The sequence below is a fragment of the Macaca thibetana genome, chromosome 12, assembly GCF_024542745.1.
Source record: "Macaca thibetana thibetana isolate TM-01 chromosome 12, ASM2454274v1, whole genome shotgun sequence".
Classification (NCBI taxonomy): Eukaryota; Metazoa; Chordata; class Mammalia; order Primates; family Cercopithecidae; genus Macaca; species Macaca thibetana.
Window position 1 is genome coordinate 46874869 of NC_065589.1, and position 21463 is coordinate 46896331.

Below are 21463 nucleotides of genomic sequence, written 5' to 3' on the forward strand. Positions count from 1 at the left end.
AGAATTAGGTCAAATTTAAGATAGCAGAGAACATAAAACTGCTAGCATAGCTTCATGATTTTTAGAAGTTACTTAGAAAGATATCTTCATAATTTGAGATAAAATATTTCCATTATCTTGCTTTCTTCTCCAATGTGTTAGAATAAAATTCTTTGTCTGATATTACCTGAATAAAACTCTAGCCTTCTATTTTATATTAGTATTTAGTTACTGTAAAAACAGAGTTAAGAGGTGATAAAATGAAAACCCATAATTAATTACAGAGAAGAAAGTGACCTCTTAAGTACAGGATACAAATAAATTATCTGGATCTGTAACTTCTGGGTTCTACCCTAGGAATACATTACCACTGTAAATTTTAGTTCAGTGGGTGTCAAATTACAGAGTAGAGTACAAACCTTTGTTGAATTATTTTTTGCTGAGAAATGCAGATTGATTAGCTGTATCTCTTGATGCTTCCTGATTGATTCTCAGGGAAGAACTCTCTGACTATACTTTAAGTAGTGAGCCAGAAAGTGTTTATCATGACCAAAAGGCAGAGCATCAGCTCACAGAGGAGAAACAATTAGCAAATGATTAATTATGACTTCTACCCTAAACCCAAATGCCTTTTCGTCATCCTCATCTTCCACTTTTACTCACAGTGTGTGGTTTATCACCCAGACTTCTGGAAACCCGCTTTTCTGTGCTGCTGTGTTTTTCTAGTTCTTCTTCCATTTATCTTTTTCTGGCTTTACTTATTATTATTCCCTACAAGTAGGGTTCCACAGATCTTTGTTGTTATCTCTCTTCTTTATATTCTCTTAACAATTTCATGATTTCATCTGCCTCAAGATTTTATATTCTGAGCTTTAGGCCTGTCTTACCAATTTTTAAAATTGATACATAATAATTGCACATATGTATAGGCTACATATATTAATGGAATATTTTGATGCATTCATACAATGCATAATGATTCAATTAGGGTAATTAGCATATCCATCACCTCAAACATTTATCATTTCTTTGTGTTGGGAGCATTCCAAATCTTCTCTTCTAGCTATTTTGGAATATACTATAAATTCTTGTTAACTATAGTCACATTACATTGCTATCAAACACCAGAACTTATTCCTTCTATCAACTGTATTTTTGTGCCTATTAACCAATCTCTCTTTATCCTCCATCCCATCCCTGCCTTTCCTAGCTTCTCTTAACCACCATTCTACTTATAACCTCCATGACATCAATTTTTTTTTAGCTTCCACATATGAATAAGAGCATGTGATATTTATCTTTATGTACCTGACTTATTTCAATTAACACGATGTCCTACAGGCTCATCCATGTTGCTGCAAATGACAGGATTATATTAATTTTTATGACTGAATAATATTCCATTGTATATATAAACTACATTTTATATACTATATTTTATATACATTTTGTATTTTATTTACATTTTATATACTATACACAAACACACATACACACGCTATATTTTTTTTATTCACCCACTGATGGGCCCAGGTTGATTCTGTATTTTGGCTATTGCGAATAGTGCTGCAATAAACATGGGAGTGCAGCTATCTCTTTGATATATTGATTTCCTTTCTTTGGGGTATATACCCAGCAGTGGAATTGCTGAATTACATGGTAGTTGTAATTTTAGTTTTTTGAGAACCTCCATAGTGTTGTCTATAGTGGATGCACAAATGTGTGTTCCCAACAGTGTATGAAAGTTCCCCTTTTTGCCAGGGATGGTGGCTCACACCTACAATCGCAGCACTTCGGGAGACTGAGGTGGGTGGATCACTTGAGGTTGGGAGTTTGAAACCACCAATCAACATGGTGAAACCCTATCTCTACTAAAAACACAAAAATTAGCAGGGTGTGGTGGCGCACACCTGTAATCCCAGCTACTTGGGAGGCTGAGGTGGAAGAATCGCTTGAACCTGGGAGGCAGAGGTTGCAGTGAGCCAAGATCACACCACTGCACTCAAGCCTGGGTGACTAAGCGAGACTCTGGCTCAAGAAAAAAAGAAAGAGAGAAAGAGAGAGAGAAAGCAGAGAGGGAGGGATGGACGGAGGGAGGAAGGAAGGAAAGAGTTCTTTCTCTGCATCCTTGCCAGCATCTATTATTTTTTGTACTTTAATAGTAGCCATTTTAACTGGAGTGAGATGATATCTCAGTGTGCTTTTGATTTGCATTTCCTTGATGAATAGGAATGTTGGGCATTCTTCATATACCTGTTGGCTATTTGTACGTTTTATTTTGGGAAATGTTTATTTAGATCAATTTGCCCATTTTTAGTGAGATTATTTGGATTTTTGCTGTTGAGTTGTTTGAGTTCTCTATGTATTCTGGTTATTAATCCTTTGTACAATGAATAATTCGCAGACATTTTTTTCCCATTCTGTAGGTTGTCTCTTTACTCTGTCTAGATAGTTTCCTTTGCTATGCAAAGCTTTTTATCTTGATGTTATCCTGTTTGTTAATTTTTGCCTTTCTTGCCTGTGCTTTTAGGTATTCCTCAACACGTCTTTGCTCAGACCCAATGTAACAGTGAATATCTTTAGTTGAATGTCATGGATCTCAGCATGTCCCTAGCAATGCTTATTCTCCTTCCAAATCTGCTACTCTTCCTGTTGTGAACCATTATGAGGCCAAGTTGAAAACCTTGGGACTTTTTTGTTCTCTTTTGAAATTTCATGTAGGAAAGCATGAAATTTTAGCTCTGCTTCCAGGGATACCCAATGTATTGCTATTCCTTTTTATTGAGAAATAATTCATTTACCATAAAATTCACTACTTTAATGTGTACAGTTCAGTAGCTGATAATATACTTGCGAGGTTGTGCAACCATCACCCCTAATTCCAGAACATTTTCATTTTCACCATGCAATATAGTTTGGATGCTTGTCCCCTCCAAATCCCATATTGAAACGTAATCCCCAGTGTTGGAGGTGTGGCCTGGTGGGAGGTGTTTTGGTCATAGGGGCAGATCACTCATGAATATCTTGGTTCTGTCCTCGTGATAGTAAGTGAGTTCTTGCTCTGAGTTCACACAAGATCTGGTTGTTTAAAATGTGTGGCACCTTCCTCCTTGCTCTCTTGCACTGGCTCTGGCCATGTGACATGACTGCTCCCCCTTCACCTTCCGCCGTAATTATAATGTTCCTGAGGACTTCACTGGAATCAGATGCTAGAACCATGCTGGTGCAGCCTGTAGAATCATGAGCCAGTTAAACCTCTTTTCTTTATAAATTACCCAGTCTCAGATATTTCTTTATAGCAACACAAGAATGACTTAATGCTCCCTAGAAAGAAACTCTGTACCTGTTAGCAGTCATTTCCCATTCTTCCACCCAAAGGTGCCTGGTAACTATACTAATATATTTTTTGTCCCTGTGAATTTCCCTACTCTGGACATTTCATCTCAGTATGAAATGGTCATTTTGCCTGGCTTCTTACAGGAAGCATAATGTTTTCAAAGTTCATATATGTATTCATATATGGTCATTTATGCCTGGCTTCTTACAGGAAGCATAACGTTTTCAAAGTTCATTCATATTATAGCATGTATCAGTATGTCATGTCTTCTCATGGCCAAATGATATTTCATTGTATAGATATAAGACATTTTATTTATCCAGTCATCAGGCGATGGACATTTGGGTTGTTTCCACTTTTTGGCTGTTTTTGCTATGAACAACTTATTTTGTATAAATACATTTTTAAGTTCTCTTGACTGTATACCTAGGAGTGAAATTGCTAGGTTATATGGTAATTCTAACTTTTTGAGGAACACTTGCACTGTTTTCCAAAGTGACTATAAGATTTCACATTCCTAATAATTTATGAGGGTTCCAATTGCTACACATACTCTCCAACACTTGTTATTGTCTATCTCTCTGCTTGTAGCCACCCTCATGGTTATGAAGTTGTATCTCACTGTGATTTTGACTTGCATTTCCCTAATGACCAATAATGTTGAGTATCTGTTTATGGGCTTATTGTCTATTTGTCGTTTTTGGAAAATGTCTATTCAAACCCTTTGCTCATTTTGTACTGGGTTGTCTGATTTTTATTATTGACATGTAAAATATCTGATATTTTGTTGTTGAGGTTTAAGAGTTCTTTGTATATTCTGGATACTAGATTCTTATCAATTATATGATTTGCAAATATTTCTATTGATAGTGTCCTTTGAAGCACAAAAATTTTTGATTTTGATGAATTCTGATTTATGTTTTTTCTTTGGTTGCTTGTGCCTTTTGGTATCTGTATTAATCTGTTCTCACACTGTTAATAAAGACATACCTGAGACTGGGTAATTTATAAAGGAAAGAGGTTAAATTGGCTCACAGTTCCACATGGCTAGGGAGGCCTCACAATCATGGTGGAAGGTGAACAAGGAGCAAAGCCCTGTCCTACATGGCGACAGGCAAGAGGGCATGTGTAGGGGAACTCCCATTTTTAAAACCATCAAATCTCACGAGACTTATTCACAACCACAAGAAGAGTATGGGAGAAACTGCCCCCATGATTCAGTTATCTCCACTGGCCTCAGCTTTGACACATGGAGATTATTACAATTCAAGGTGAGATTTGGGTGGAGACACAGCTAAACCATATCAGTATCATATCCAAAGCCACCAAGATTTACCTGTTTACCTGTGTGGTAAACAGAACTAATCGTTCTATAGTTTTAGCTCCTACAGTTAGGCCTTTTTGACCTTTACAAACCAAATTCATTTTAACTTACACGTGGTCTGAGATAGGAGCCCAAATTCATTATTTTGCATATGGATACCTGGTAGTCTGAGCACCATTTTGCAAGACTCTTCTCATTGAGTTGTCTTAGCACCTTTGCTGAAAATCATTTGAGCATATATGTGAGGATTTATTTCTGGGCTCTCTATTCTGTTTCATTGGCCTATTTGTCTTTATGCCAGTACCAAACCGTTTTGTAGTAAGTTTTGAGATAAGGAAGTGTGGGTCCTCCAATTTCGTTCTTATTTTTCTGAGTTGAAAAATTGTTGTTGTTCTGAGTCCTTTGTATTTTATATGCATTTTAGTATCAACTTGTCCATTTTTTTAAAAATGCCATTGGCATTTTAATAGGGAATGCATTAAATCTGTGCATTAATTTTGGGAGTATTGACATCTGAATAATGTTAAGTCTTTCAATTCATGAACACAGGATGTCTTTCCATTTATTTAGTTCTCTCGAAATACCAAATGTAAATACAAAAATGTATTTACATTTTTTGGTTTAATTTTTTTCTAAGTATTTTATTCTTCTTGATGCTATGTAAATGGAATGGTCGTCTCAATTTCATCTTCAGATTATTTATTGCTGGTGTGTAGAAATACAACTGAATTTTACATATAGATCTTGTATTCTACAACCTTACTAAACTTATTTATTAGCTTTAATGGTTTTTATGTGTGGATTCTTTATGGCTTTCTATATATAAGATCATATCATCTGCAATTAGAGACAGTTTACTTCTTCCTTTCCTATCTGGTTATTTTTTTTTTCCTTTTTTTAGCTAATTCCCCTGGTTAGACCCTCCAGTGCAATGCTGAATAGAAGCAGCAAGAGCAGACATGTTTTTTTTTATCATGCAGTATTAGATTTTATAAATGCTTTTTGAATCTATTGAGATAATCATGGGATTTTCCCTTTCATTCTATTAATATGGTATATTACATTGGTTTTCATGTATTGAACCAACCTCGAATTCCTGAGGTAGATTCTACCTGCTCATGGAATGGAGATAATCCTGTTGTTGTTTTTTTTTTTTTCTGGAGACAGGGCCTTGCTCTGTCACCCAGGCAGGAGTGCAGTGGTGCGATCCTGGCTCACTGCAGCCTCTGCTTCCCGGGTTCAAGTGTTTTTCATGCTTTAGCCTCCTGAGTAGCTGGGACTACAGGCATGTGCCCAGCTAATTTTATTCATTTTTGTAGAGACAAGGTCTCACTGTGTTGCCCAGGCTGGTCTCAAACTCCTGGACTCAAGCAATCCTCCTGACTCAGCCTCCCAAAGTGTTGGGATTATAGGCATGAGCCATCACATGTGATCATATAATCCTTTTTATGTGCTTCTGGACTTGGATTTCTAGTATTTTGTTGAGGATTTTTATGTTTTTATTCATAAGAGATATTGGTCTGTAGTTTTTGTGTACATGTGTGTTATGTCTTTGTAGTTGGTATTATAGTAATACTCACCTTATAGAATGAGTAAGAAGGTGTTCTTTTCTCTTTTCCTTTTTGGTTTGTGAATTCTTTACAAACCAAACATTTGGTTTGGTGTTAATTTTTTAAATGCTTGTTAGAACTACCAGTGAAGCCATCTAGTCCTGGCCTTTTTTTCCTGCAAAGTTTGTAAATTATTAATATTAATTTGATCTCTTTTACTTGCTGCAGGTTTATTGATATTTTCTATTTCTTTTTAAGCCAGATTTAGTAGTGTTTGTCTTTGTAGAATTTGTCCATTTTTTTCTAGGTTATCAAATTTGTTGGGAAACAATTGTGTATTATATTCCCTTTTAATTCTTTGTATTTCTGTAATGTAAGTATTAATGTCTCCTCTTTTATTCCTGATTTTAACAATTTGAGTCTTTGCTCTTTTTTCTTGATTAGCTTAGCTATAAGTTCATGAGTTTTGTTGATCTTTTTAAACAACCAACTTTAGGTTTGTTGATTTTTCTCTATTTTTCTATTCAGTATTTTTTTGTTTGGACTCACCTCTTTTTTTCCTCCCTTTTCCTTCTTCTTGTTTTGAGTTTAGTTTTCTCTTCTTTTTATATTTTCTTTTTTTTTTTTTTTCTGAGATGGAGTCTTGCCCTGTCACCCAGGCTGGAGTGCAGTGGCGGGATCTCTGTTCACTGCAAGCTCTGCCTCCAGGGTTCACGCCATTTTCCCATCTCAGCCTCCTGAGTAGCTGGGACTACAGATGCCTGCCACCATGCCCAACTAATTTTGTTTTTGTATTTTTAGTAGAGATGGGGTTTCAGTGTGTTAGCCAGGATGGTCTTGATCTCCTGACCTTGTGATCCACCTGCCTTGGCCTCCCAAAGTGCTGGGATTACAGGTGTGAGCCACCGCGCCCAGCCCTTTATTTATTTATTTATTTATTTATTTTTTATTTTGGCACAAGGCCTCATGCTGTTTCCCGGGCAGGAGTGCTGTGGCATGAACATGGCTCACTGCATCCTTGACCTTCTGGGCCCAAACCATCCTTCCACCTCAGCCTCCTGTGTAGCTGGGAACACAGGCGCCTGTCACCATGCCTAGCTAAATATTTGTGTGTGTGTGTGTGTGTGTGTAGAGACAGGACAGACCCTTATCTTGTTGTCCAGGCTGTTCTTGAACTCCTGGACTCAAGAGATCCTCCCACCTTAGCCTCCCAAAGTGCTGGGATTACAGGCATGAGCCACCATGCCCAGCCTTCCCTTGTTTTTGATGTAGGTGTTTACAGCTAAAAATTTCCCTCTAATCACTGATTTTGCTGCATTCCCTGAGTTATGGTATGGAATTCCCTGCATTCCATTCATCTTGTTTTCTAATTTCCCTTATGATTTCTTCTTTGAGTCATTGACTATTTAGAAATGTGTTGTTTACTTTAGACATATATGTGAATTTCTAAGTGTCCTTCTGTTATTGATTAATGATTTTGTACCTTTTACATTTGTGGAGACTTATTTTATGACCATCAACTATTTTTTATCTACTCTCAGAAGCAACTTGCATGTGCATCCCTTCCTCTTAATCCCCAGGACTACTACCCTTGGCTGGCCCTCTTAACCTTCCATATAGCCTATTGCAAAATCTGAATAACTGCCATATTACTTTGTCTCTGGTATCTTTCTTTTTCAAGCCTGGCCTGTAAACCATTGCCAGATGAGTCTTAAAATATTCCCCAGTTCAGTGCCTCCCTTTTGTTGAGAAAGGAACTCTGTATTTCTTAATATGCCTTTAAAGGTTTTCTGCAATATCGATCTAACTTGTCTTTTCCATCCTCAGTTCTGAAAAGACTTTCACCTTGGATCATGCCTGTAGAAATAATCATGTTAAATAAAACAGAATATAACTTCTATGACTAGTCTGTAACCACACCTTACCACTGTTAAAAATCTGTGGACTAAGTCTGAAGGCTCTTTGTTCTCCCTTTTTACCAATTACTGATTTTTAAAGTAATTAGTTACTCCTTATTTGTTTTCATTTGTGAGATGGGAGTGCTATGAAAACTTGAAACTCTGGGTCTCAGCATTGTCATCTTTGTTTGCCTAATTATAAAGATTGAATTAGAGGTTAAGAGATTAAAATGGAATGAGGACTTCTTGCACACTATCAGCAGACTGTTGTGGTTTACACTATTTACAATGTTTGATGCAGGTCATTACTGGAGAAGACTCTCTTCTATCCTTTAATAACCAGCCTAAATGACTCTTCTTTCATGAAATTTTTACTGTTATCACATCAAAAGCAATCTCTTCCTTATGAATGCCTCCAGCACTTTGTTCTCTTCTAAGTCCTTTTTAAAAATAATATTTATTTATGTATGTGCCTCTTTTCCTTCACTGATATAAGCACTTTGAGAATTAAGAAATCTTTTGTACCCCAAATGTTTCATACATAATAGGGAGTCATATAAATATTTTTGAGAGAATGAACAATTGAATACTTCTTAAAATACGTCATATTTGTCCTCTTTCCAGTTCTGCAGACCTAAACTTATTTCATCTCTTGCCTGAACTGGATCTTCCCTCATATATTTCTTCCTGTTTTGTATTCTATTGTCTATTTGAGACACTGAAATGATCTGATAACCCTACCATCTCCATTTATTTTTCTTTATAATTCTTCCACTTTGAATCTTTCAGGGCCTTCCTCATTCTCTTTTCTGTCTTTTTATTTTTTTGCTGAAATTGCCATCTTCACTATGAAACCCCTCTTCATTATTTAAATGGAAAATTATATCTCTATCCTTTTATTTTAGATCTTTTTTTCTGTTATGACACATTGCCATGATACCATGTTTTTTTTTTTTTTTCTTTCCTTTTTGAGATGGAGTTTCACTCTTGTCACCAGGCTGGAGTGCAGCGGCACCATCTCGGCTCACTGCAACCTCTGCCTCCCAGGTTCAAGCAATTCTCCTTCCTCAGCCTCCCAAGTAGCTGGGATTACAGGCACCCACCACCACACCCAGCCAATTTTTGTGTTTTTAGTAGAGATGGGGTTTCACCATGTTGGCCAGGCTGGTCTTGAACTCCTGACCTCAGGTGATCCACCCACCTTGGCCTCGCAAAGTGGTGAGACTACAGATGTGAGCCACCATGCCCGGCTGATACCATATTTTTTATATCTTCTACAACGCTATTCCTAGTGTGTAGTAAACACTCAACACATACTTGTTAAAAGGATGAATAAATATATTTCAAATTTAGATTTTCTCTCTTGGAACATTCAGGAAACTCCTGAAATTATATTGACTATTTAAAAAATTCATTATCTCTTATGAAAAAAGATAACATTTTAAAATTCTGTAGTGTTGGAGAGTGGTTTTATAAGTTGAAAACTTTGCTTGTTATCATCATTATGTACCTATATATGAAATTACACTGTTATCCTTTTATTAGAAGGACACATACACATTTGAAACTTTGTTTTACATCAGACGCTCTTTCAGTGTATCACATTAAGGGGAATGAGAAAATAAATACCTGATTTTGTTGATTTGTAAATTGTTTTCAAGTAACTGTAAACAGATAGAATAGCATGAAACAACCAAGAGTATTGAACATGGTAAAAGCCCTCCCTTGGTTAATCAGTTATTCACATTTTAACTTTAAACTAACAAATATATTTTCTAGATAACATTTAGGAGACTGGAGAGGAGTATTTTGTAATATCCAGTAAAGTTAGTTGTATATTTCTTCAAAAAGTCAGGGGCCATAGTTCCAGGAGTTAGAATTATGTCTTTCTTACAGCATCACATCACTGAGTAATTTTCTGTTGGCTAAGATTTAAAATTTCTTTTCCTAGAAGTGAAATATTTTAGCACTTACATTTCGGAGAGTGGGTAATATCATTTAGCAATATACTCCTCTATGAAGACCTTTAGATGTCCAGAAATTACTGTTAATGCTTAATATAAAAGGAGTAATTCACTGAAAGCATTGACTTTTAAAAGTCTTTTGTTCTTTCAAGGTGGTTTCCAGAAGTGCAGAATATTTATTACCAAGGTAATAAAAAAAAGCAATTGCCAACTGGTGACAGCAGTGCCAAATTGGAATCTTTTTTCAACTGTGCTGCTGCACTTATGACTTTACAGCTGCAGGACCTCACTTTAGTCTCCATGCAAGATTTCACGGACTTAATTGCACAACCACCAGTAAGTATGGTTCAGTTCACCAATATGTATTTACGAATGTATTTAGTTTTAATTATTTCAGAGAGGAAAATAATACCCTTATCAGTGAGAGAGCAGAAAGTACATCTTTAGACCTATTACATTTATCTTAAAAAAAAAAATCAGCCAGGCATGGTGGCACATGTCTGTAGTCCCCACTACTCAAGAGGCTGAGGTGAGAGGAGCACTTGGGTCCAGGAATTTGAGGCTGCAGCGAGCCAAGATTGTGCCATTGCACTCCAGCCTGGACAACAGAGCAAGACCCTGTCTCAAAAAAAAAAAAGTTAATGTCAATTTGCATGTTTAGGATATATGATTATCATGACTAGAGGTGAAGATTAGTGAAAATAAGTGAAAATTCACATAATTGGGAAATTTGGGTCATGAAGGCTGGAGAAAGTTACCATGAGGTAACTTTAGCAAAAAAGAAGCTTTTCTGTCTCTGGAAGGAGGTCCTGTTACAGTATGAGCAGGGCCTTGGAATTGAAGTGTTCTCCTCTTGGGCTCTATCTTGTATGATTCTAGAACTCCACAGCTATGTACACTTGTTTTTCTGGGACTTTGACCCTGTAGTTGACCTGTAGGCCCAATGGATACTGGATAACATCAACTGTAGCTCAGAATCACTCTTGCTTTTTTTATTAGAGGTCTTCCTTGGCTTAACTGTCTGGGTCATAAGAGGAAGTGTGGGTTCCCATGTATTCTAATTGGGACTGGTGTACTACTTAGTCTATCACAATTCATACATATTTATGTATGTAAATTTTTTAATTTTTTTGCAGGATTCTGTTAGAGCTTTTGAACATCCAGGTTTCATCATGAGGCTGATTCTTGATAATGATACCATTAAGTTTGAACCTGAGTTTAGTGACTATATAGATATCTTTCTAAATGTTTATGATGTCATGATTAAAGCTGTCGGGTTTGTGCCAAGAGTTGAGACAAAATTATATTCCAAGTGGGTAAGTAACAAGGATATTAAGATTGCTTGAATTTGCATAATGATATTCATTTCAAGTAAGTTCTGAAAGTTGTAGACAGGTATCCTCTGCTTCACAGAATATAATAATATTGGCTTATAAGAAAGTGTTGCTAAAAAACTACCATTTTCCAAATGGTTTCTCTTAAAATATACCTACTTTCCTAGTCTAGTCTTCCTTTGGACTTAGCTGAAAACTTTCTGAGGAGAAGGAATTAAAGTTGTGATCAGGTTTGAAGCAGCCATTGAGTGTTTACTGTAGCTCTCCTGCCATTTCCTGTAAACTCCTGCCTTGCTGTAGGCCTCCTTATGCTTTTCCAGCTCTGTAAAACTGCCCTCGAATTTATTACTCCCCTCATACACCTTTTTCTGTAGTAGTGAGCTCCTTTGTATTTTCAACTCATGATCTAATCTACGACATTTCCACAATAGTTATTGGAATCTAGTATATGAAATGAGCATGTCTGAAAATTCTTCAACTTGTAATGTTTTCTTGTTTTGTAAGTCCAATCAGAAGTGTTCTCCTTATTTTTCTATTTTTAAAATAACTTATACATATTTGCTGTATATAGAAGAGTGCAGGAAACTAGTGTGTAAAGGCTTCAGTAGCAATAAAGTTAACACCTAAATAGGCACAGCCCATCTTGAGGGATAGAATATTGCTGGTACCTTTAAGCTCTTCCCCTTTGCTCCTTGTTTACATCCTTATCTTTCTATCTTCTAGCAAAAGAATCACTATCTTGAAGTTTGGAGTTTTTGTTCTTAATTTTGAAAAATAGACTTACTACTTGTCTGTTTATTACTAAACAATTTATGTTTAGTTTTTGCATGTCTTTGTATAAGTGGAAGCATCTTATAAGTAATCGGTGTTTTGCTTATTTCACTTAACATTATATGAAATTATCCATTTTGAGGATATTATCCTTTTCTTTGAGTTTCCAATTTTTTTATTATTCTATTTTTATTTTTCAGGAATCCATTAGGTTCTTTTCAAATAGGCCTAGTCATTTTTGATAGTGTTTTATATGTAGTGATGTATTCATTAAGCTTTTACTTCCGTTTACACAGATTAAATATTTTTAATACTCTGTGTGCGATACTACCAGTATCCACAGTTTTTGCTGATCTGATTCTGCTGTTTGCTGACTCCTGCTCCTGGTGGTATATTTCTCTGGGTATTTTTCCTGTATTATTATACTTATGCTTGTAAGAAGTTTATGAAAAAAGTCTTTGAGGCCTTGGTTCAAGTTGATTCGTTTGGAGTTTCCATATTCTTGTGACAGGTGCTCCCCAGGCCCTTGCAGACCAAGGACCGTTTTTAGATGAATTCTTGCTTAATGATTTCAAGGACAATACTGGTTGTGCAAATATTCACTCAAATCTGTGTGAAAATAGACTTGTGGTTACAGATTCTTAAGGCAACCATCTTTTGTTTTTTTCCTCTACAGAGAATCAAAGCAAAACCAGGACATTTTTATTTTTCTTGTATTCAAAGATCTGTCACCTTTCAGCATTCTGAAGTTTCGTCTCCTCAGAACTCTCATTTTAAGATTGTGTCACCCTTCAGTGTTCTTGGCTTTAAGTGGGGATGCCAATGATGACTTCCAACTTTGCTCAAGCTTGAGGCTTTGTTTCCTGGCAGCCCCTCCCATGCATCCACCTTGCCAGAAACTCATTAAAGCAAAGCTTAGAACACCAAGGATCAGTAGAGTCCCCAGGGCAGCTGCTCACTTCTGCACATAATGACCTCTCAACTCATGCTTTCTCTTATTTTGGTCACTTAGACTTTATTATTATTTTTTTTGTTATTTCCTTAGCTATACATTATAAAAGATAAACTCAGTTTTATTCTCCTGGCATATTTATGTGTTTTGAATTGAGTAGTTGTTTTCTGGGTATCTATTCCTCATATTACCATAAATAGAAGTCTCTCGAGAAACATACTGCTTACTTTGTCTTTTGTGTAATTCTAGTTCATCTATTGCATTCTTTTCTATGCTGTTTGTACCCTGACTTCTTCAAGAATGATTTGAAGTAACTTATGAAACAAGACAAATTTAACAAGTTAACAAGAAAAGAATTAGTAGACAAAGGTCAAGTGAAGAAAAGTAACTTTTATAATTATCAAAATGAATGCAGTTGCTATGATTTTATGGTTATAAAATATGGCCCCAAGCTTCCTGGTTTCTAAAGGAAAGTAAGACAAATTTTAATTATGATTAGAACAGTTAATTGAAACTTTTCAGGAAGAGAGATGTTTTTCATGGTATCAAATTTTGAGAGATAAAGCCTACAGTTGTCATCATTCATGGGTAATGGTCCTGAAACCCTATGGATCACCATCATCTGGTAACACATTTTATTTTTCAACTTTTATTTTAGGTTCAGAGGTACTTGTGTACGTTTGTTACATGGGTAAATTGCATGTCATTGAGGTTTGGTATACGAGTGATCCAAATTCCAGGAATCACCATCACCACTCACCATTGTCCCCTGCCCCAGAGATACAGATTCGTAATGATGGAGTCAGTACTCAGAAATCAGTACTAGTAAAATATGCCTAGATGATGCCCTACAAGTGAGATGTAGGGTATCGTGAGTAGGATAATTGAACATAGTCTCAGTGATCTTTGACAACAATTGCAGAAATGGAATTCATGTAGCTGTTTCTTATAACCTTTGGTAGATATTGAAAGTGAACTAAAATACACTTTTTTTTTTCATGGAAGGTAAACCTGCAATGGGTTAATGCACCATGAGTCCAAGCATATCACTATCTCCTGATCTAATTTGATGTGCTTTAGAACATCTGGAGGTGTCTCATACAAAATATCATTTCTCATGAATGTTAATACGAGATGATTAGATTCATATCAAAATGAATGACTCCGTCTTGCTCTGTCGCCCAGGCTGGAGTGCAGTGGCATGATCTCAGCTCACTGCAAAGCTCCGCCTCCCAGGTTCAAGCGGTTCTCCTGCCTCAGCCTCCCTGCGAGTAAGTGGGATGACAGGCACCCACCACCATGCCCATCTAATTTTTGTATTTTTAGTAGAAACGGAGTTTCACCATGTTGGCCAGGATGGGTCTGGATCTCTTGACCTCGTGGTCGGCCCGCCTCGGCCTCCAAAAGTGCTGGGATTACAGGCATGAGCCACCATGCCTGGCCCCAAAATTATACTTTTTAAAATAGTTTTGAAGTCCTAGTATTCAATTCTGTTTAGAAAGGTAGGCCTATAGGCTTTACAAATTAGGTAGGCTGTTAATAAATTTAAGAAACAGCCTATAGTGAATATTAGTTATCTTCACATGAGATCAAGTAATTTTACATTGCACACAGTACATTATATAGATTGCTTTATCTTAAAAATTTCTGTTTTCCAAAAAGATGATACCAAGTATCTAACGAGCCCAGGGGTGAAACGGTAGTGGGATTCACTGATGTTCTCATGAAGTATCTAGTTCTAAGCAAGATGATTTCCTGAAGTGCCCACTGGGGGAATAGTAGGCAAATGCCCCCTGGATAACTGAGAAAATTACCCAGTTGCCTAAAGAAGCCTTTGATACCATCAATTTGAATGTTGTAGAATGTCCACTGCAGACGTGATTTTGTTTTGTTACAATATAAATAAAATCTGGACAACAGGTAGAGCATATGTATATTTAAAAGTAAGTTGGGGACGAGCATGGTGGCTCACGCCTGTAATCCCAGTACTTTGAGAGGGCAAGGTGGGTGGATCACCTAAGGTCAGGAGTTTGAGATCAGCCTGGCCAACATGGTGAAACCCCGTCTGTACTAAAACTACAAAAATCAGCCGGGCGTGGTGGTGGGCACCTATAATTCCAGCTACTCGGGAGGCTGAGGCAGGAGAATCACTTGAACCCAGGAGGCAGAGGTTGCAGTGAGCCGAGATAGTGCCACTGCACTCCAGCCTAGGTGAAAGAGTGAGACCCTATCTCAAAAAAAAAAAAAAAGATTAGGTTAGTTCAGATAATAAACCATGTGGGCATATTTACTTGTCCTCTAAAATGGAAAGAAAAGGAGATAAACTGTTAAGGTTTGTTTGCTTATTTAAAATTATTGTCTGGTCCATCCTTGTCTACAATTATTGTAATCCTGAAAGCAGAATGCACATTTTGCAGCTAAGGATTTTCGTCTGCTCTAGTTGCTGTTCACAGAATCAAAGGTCAAAGGTCAGTGAATAAGTAAACTTTCTTTGATCTAGATAGATTTCCCCTCAATGTGAAAAAGTATTGTGTTTAAAGATTATGATGATATGACATTGAACTCTAGTGTATTTTCTGTCAACAATGAACAATGCAAGCACTGCCTTATAAAGCTAGCATATACGATTGCACAAAGTGTGGCTTTTTCTGTGTTCATAAATGGAAATAATTAACTATGTAAAAATGTCCATACTACCCAAAGTGATCTCCAGATTTAATGCAATCTCTATCAAAATACCAATGACATTCTTCCCAGAAGTAGAAAAAAATAATATTAAAATTCATATGAAATCACAAAAGACCCTGAATGCCAAAGCAATCTTGAGCAAAAAGAACAAAGTTGGAGGCATCACACTACCTTACTTCAAAATAGACTACAAGCAGGAGGCGGAAGGGATCCTGGAGAGTTAGGGAACCACTTCCTCCTGCACACCGGCTCCCTGGCCTGGGACAGTCCCAGCGCCGTCACATCTGCCCAGCACCACCACCACCACCCTTCCTCTTCTCTCCCTACTTCCCCCACTGGTGACCGCCTTCACCCCCACACCACTGGTCTGTTTGACCCTCCAGGTCCCCTCTCTACCTGACCTCCCATCTCCCCCTGCTGAGCCAGGCTGGTTTCGGAAATGCCTTTACAGCAGCAGGCAAAGTGAAGCCTAGAGCTAGGGAAGGTGCTCACAGTACCTATTAGATGGTTTCAAAACCCCTGAAGGCAAAAGAAGAGCTGCTCTATGAAGTCCAGATAGTCCTAAAACTCCAAAAATCTCCCTCAGAAAAACGCCATATGATACATCCCTTGGTCTGCTCAACAAGAAGTTCATTCAGCTCCTGAGTCAGTCTCTCCATGGGGTCTTGGATTTGAACAAGGCAGAAGAAGTGCTAAAAGTTCAAAAGAGAAGGACTTATGGTATCACTAACATTCAAAGCATCTCCTTCATTAAGAAGTCTAAAAACAGCCAGGTGTGGTGGCTCATGCCTGTAATCCCAGCACTTTGGGAGGCTGAGGTGGGCAGATCACAAAGTCAAGAGATCGAGACCATCCTGGCCAACATGGGGAAACCCTGTCTCTGCTGAAAAGACAAAAATTAGCTGGGCGTGGTGGTGTGTGCCTGTAGTCCCAGCCGCTCTGGAGGTTGAGGCAGGAGAATCGCTTGATCTCGGGAAGTGGAGGTTGCAGTGAGCCGAGATCATGCCACTGCACTCCAGCTTGGCAACAGAGCAAGACTCTGTCTTAAAAAAAAAAAAAAAAAAGAAAAGAAGAAGAAAAACATGCAGTGAGCTGCAGTCTGTCTGAGGATGAGGGCATGCTGGTCCAGTGTCAAGGCCTGTCAAAAGAAGCAACCAAGCTGAGTCAGGAAGAGAAAAAATTAGATGAACTGATCCAGAGCTGCACCCTGGACCTCAAACTATTGACCACAGATTCAGATAACCAAAGGTTAGTTTATGTTACATATCAAGACATTTGAAAACTTAGTGGCCTTAAAGACCAAACCGTTATAAGTTGTTAAAGCCTCTCCAGAAACAAGACTTGAAAGCCTTGACTCAATAGAGAGCCTACAAATATATTTGGCAAGTACCCAAGGACCCGTTGAGGTTTACTCCTGTCCAGAAGAGATGGAAACACACAATCCAGTGAAAACAAACAACCAAGACCACAATGGGAATATCTCTAAACTCAATTCCAAAGACTTGGATTCAGCCAACTCAGGACATAGCAATTGGTCAATTTCTATAGTAAACCTTTCTCCCTTGGCCTCCTCAGCCAACTTTTTACAGCAGACTGTGAACCAAATTCCTTCTAACCTAGAAGGACCGTTTGTGAACTCACTGCTTCCCCTGCTGCAAGAGGACTGTCTCCTGAGCCTTGGGGAGGAGGGAAGGCATCAGTGATCTCTTTGATGCTGATGATTTGGAAAAGCTTCCACTGGTGGAAGACTTCAAGTATGGTTGATTATGCTTCATGTGCCTTCTTACAAATCAATAAATTTTTATCATGGGACCAGAACATCTGTCATGCAGTGTGGTCCCTTCCTACCCTCTTCCTCCAAGAAATTATCATGAAGTAAACTACAGACTTCTGAAGAAAGCTGACATTTTAATGAATTTTAAAAAATAAACAACTTGTCTAAATGCACAGTTGCAGGCTCCCTTGGGAAAACCCTGCTTTGCTCCAGGCTCCATGGTCTCCTGGATAAGTAAGCAAGTGAAAAAATGTGCAATCAGGTGTTTCTCGCTCTAACTTTTTCTTCCTCCCTTCCTTCTTCGCGGATTTGCTTGCTGTGCCTGACAGATGGGCTGTAGAATGGGGTCTGGCCACCTGGCCCACTGATGAACAAAGATCTTCCTTAATAGCATTTCAAGCTGTCCCTTCTCCACAGAATATATGCCTTTGGGGTATGCTAATATGGAATAGAACTGCACCAAATGCAAACGTGAAGTCCTGCAAAAGTATGAAATGGACTTCTGCTCTTCTTAGGAATATTTAAATTCAATTTAAGCTCTGGACTCTGTGTCCCAGTAGTATGGGACATAAAACTTCCTCAAAACCCTTAAAACCTCCATAGCCTTTAGGATGAAGAATCTGTTTTGAAATATACTTGTTGCAGTTACAGAAGACTCATAGAGTTCTGCCACTCTAAGCTGTTATGGATTTTTCTATCTCCATAAACTATGCCCACTCCCCTATCCCTAGCATATTTGTGACTTTCCAGTTGATTTGTAGCAAATGCCGACTTAGTTCTTTGTGGATTGTTTTAGACTTTTTATTTTTTAGCTGCCATTTATGTATTCCTGTGGTATTCATCACCATTTCAATTTAATTGCTTACTTTGAAGGAAATTTTACAAATTCACATTACATAAGCAGAGGGACAGAACCTCTACTGATTAGAACATCTAAACCTGTGTGATCTAAGGTTTATCAGGCTCTGCAAGAAGCATTGTCCCATCTTACTTCCACTCCCAGCTTGGAGCAAGTTAGTCCTGGGGCTTGCTGACATGAGTGACCCATTGGAAAGGAGAACCACGTCAAATGATGTAACAGTCCCAAGGAGCAGCAAGCATGGATCCCTTAATCCTTGGGCTTCCCACACCCCTATTACTGGGAAAGGACTCTCTTAATGCTGCACTCGGAGACAACTTCTCAGGATGGGGTCAGCTGGAGAGGTCTCTAGGGAGAACGACATCCCTATTGTGTGAGTAGGATTTTCTTAAGCTGGCAGGAACAGGGGGCTCCCACTGTGTCAGGGACTGTAATCATTCTGGCTAGACCATGTTCCCCTTCCTCTATGAAGGAATGAGTTGGACCATGGAAAGCCAGGATGTAGAAAACGGAGCAAAAGAATGCCAGAGCATTTCCCGCTTTACTCTTTAGGAATGGTGTCCCAAGTTGGAGGGTTTGTGTCAGCTGCAAATCCTACCAGTTATGTTGAAAAATAGCTTTCCCATTGGCAGGAGGCAATGGCCATCTCCCACTGAGAATACAGCACAGTATCTTCAATCCATTTTTTGGGTACTAAGGACTGTGGGAATGAGGGAGTCAGATAAAGAACAAACCTCAAAATGAACAGTTAAATTGAAATGCTATGTGCCTGACTCAGTGGCAGGCACACAGTAGGCACTCGACTCATACATGCTTAATTGAATTGAAAATATCCCTTAGGAAATAAAAACAAACAAACAAACCAAACACAAAAGTCCCAGCCAGTTTATTCCAGGTAGATTTCTACAATATGCAAAGTGGTTTTGGGGTCGAGACATATGACACTAGTGCTTTAAACTCTTTGTGTGGGTATGCATGGGTGTATGTTTGGGAAAAAAACAAAGGTGAAGACTATCTGCCTATTTCTTCTTCAGCTTCCATCTGTGGTCTCCTCCCTTCACACACACTGGACTTGGTACAAAACATCGGTGTGGTCTGAGAGGAAGCATGGGGGTGGGGGAGGGAGAGGGAGCTTTGTGTTGTCTACTGGAAATGCACTGTGGTTTTTTTTCCTTTTTGGGAAACCATTTATGTCAAGCTTTTCCCCATTTCCCATATCTATGTCATCTGGTTCAGCTTTGTGTAATTATCTTTACCAGCTGCAGAAAGCTGATTTTTTCCAACGTCTAAAGACCGAACTCACCTGGCTAGGTTATTGTGTGTTTTGTTGAAATTTTTGGAAGGTAATGCCATATTTATTGTTTTAAAAACTAAAGGAATCCTAGTAAATCTTAAAAGTTTCTTCATGTATAAGATTTTTCCAGGGCCGGGCGCGGTGGCTCAAGCCTGTAATCCCAGCACTTTGGGAGGCCGAGACGGGCAGATCACGAGGTCAGGAGATCGAGACCATCCTGGCTAACACGGTGAAACCCTGTCTCTACTAAAAAATACAAAAAACTAGCCGGGCGAGGTGGCGGGCGCCTGTAGTCCCAGCTACTCGGGAGGCTGAGGCAGGAGAATGGCGGGAACCCGGGAGGCGGAGCTTGCAGTAAGCTGAGATCCGGCCACAGCACTCCAGCCTGGGCGACAGAGGGAGATTCCGTCTCAAAAAAAAAAAGAAAAAAAAAGGAAAAAAGATTTTTCCAGTTGCTGGGCTTAACTGGTGTACATTAATTAGATGTTCATACTGTATTCTTGCATTAGTCATTTTCTTTTTGACTTAGTATCTGAGCACACAGAGTGAGTTAGTAAGTACCACAGTTTTTGCATTACTTTAAGTTCTAAGTATGCAGGTTTCCTGGTACCATCGGTTGCTGCTATTAAAGCTCACATATTATATGGCTGAAAGTTACAAGTGTGCAAATTATGACTGCATGAGCCTCAGAAAATAAAATGTATAAAGGGCAACACATTAGCATGGCAGTGTTAGGTGTGTGTTTGTATGTACAGGGTTGTGCATAGCACTTGTTTTATTGAAGTTGATATGTAGTTTTCTCACATTTTTATTGCTTAGCAATTTTGTACAAAAGTAGCAACTAATTTGTAAACACTGCCAGAATATTTTCTAGCTGGTTTGTAATTTTTTTTGTTATTTTGTTTTGTTTTTGTTGTGGTTCTTGTTTTCACTTTTGTTTATGTGTAGATCTGTAAATAAAATTGCAGTATTTACAGCTTAAGCTTTCAGGAAAAAGAAAATAAGAATTCACTATGTGCATGACAACTCTTGTGTATGAGAAGGAGGGATTTGAAGGAAGGTTCCTTGCAGAGAAAGTTGGGTGGCAATTGTCAGCATGCAGGAATTTATTTTCCTACAGGGTACATGATTTGGTAGAAAGGAAATATTTCTCCCAATATTGGGAGTAGGCAAACTATGAGTCAGTTTAGCTTTGTGTTGTATGCTAGTTTGAAAAAGAAAATATGTAATGTAATGTACAAAACAACCAAGAAAAAGCTTTTATGATGAATTTCGTCAATAGATTTGTTACGGGGTGACCTGTTCCCTAGCTGTGATCACTTCAAATGGGTGTAATTTGAAAAAATGTATGGTAAAGTATCAATAAAATAATTTTACATATTTAAATATATATATACGCACACACACGTACACTACAAAGCTATAGTAACCAAAACATCATAGTACTGGCATAAAAACAAACACATAGACCAATGGAACAGCATAACCTAGAAATAAATCTACACTTCTACAGTAACTTTTTTTTTCAAGACAGGATCTTACTCTGTTGCCCAGGTTGGAGTGGAGTGGTATGGTCATGGCTCGCTGCAGCCTTGATCTCCTGGGCTCAGGTGATTCTCTCACCTCAGTACCTTTGGAGTAGCTGGGACTACAGATTTACACTACCACAAATTTTTTGTGTTATTTGTGGAGATGGGGTTTCACCATGTTGCTCAGACTGGTCTTAAACACCTGGGCTC

The 21463-nt window shown here is 38.1% G+C and overlaps 1 protein-coding gene and 1 pseudogene across 1 annotated transcript in view; both read left to right on the forward strand.

Moving 5' to 3' along the window:
* DNAH7 (dynein axonemal heavy chain 7) overlaps positions 1–21463 on the forward strand; it is a 341486-nt gene that overhangs the window by 55058 nt on the left and 264965 nt on the right. The window contains 2 exon segments of the mRNA XM_050752319.1: positions 10205–10388; positions 11189–11368. Coding sequence (XP_050608276.1) covers positions 10205–10388; positions 11189–11368 — 364 coding nt within the window.
* Positions 16237–17561, forward strand: LOC126933114 (transcription factor E2F3-like; annotated as a pseudogene).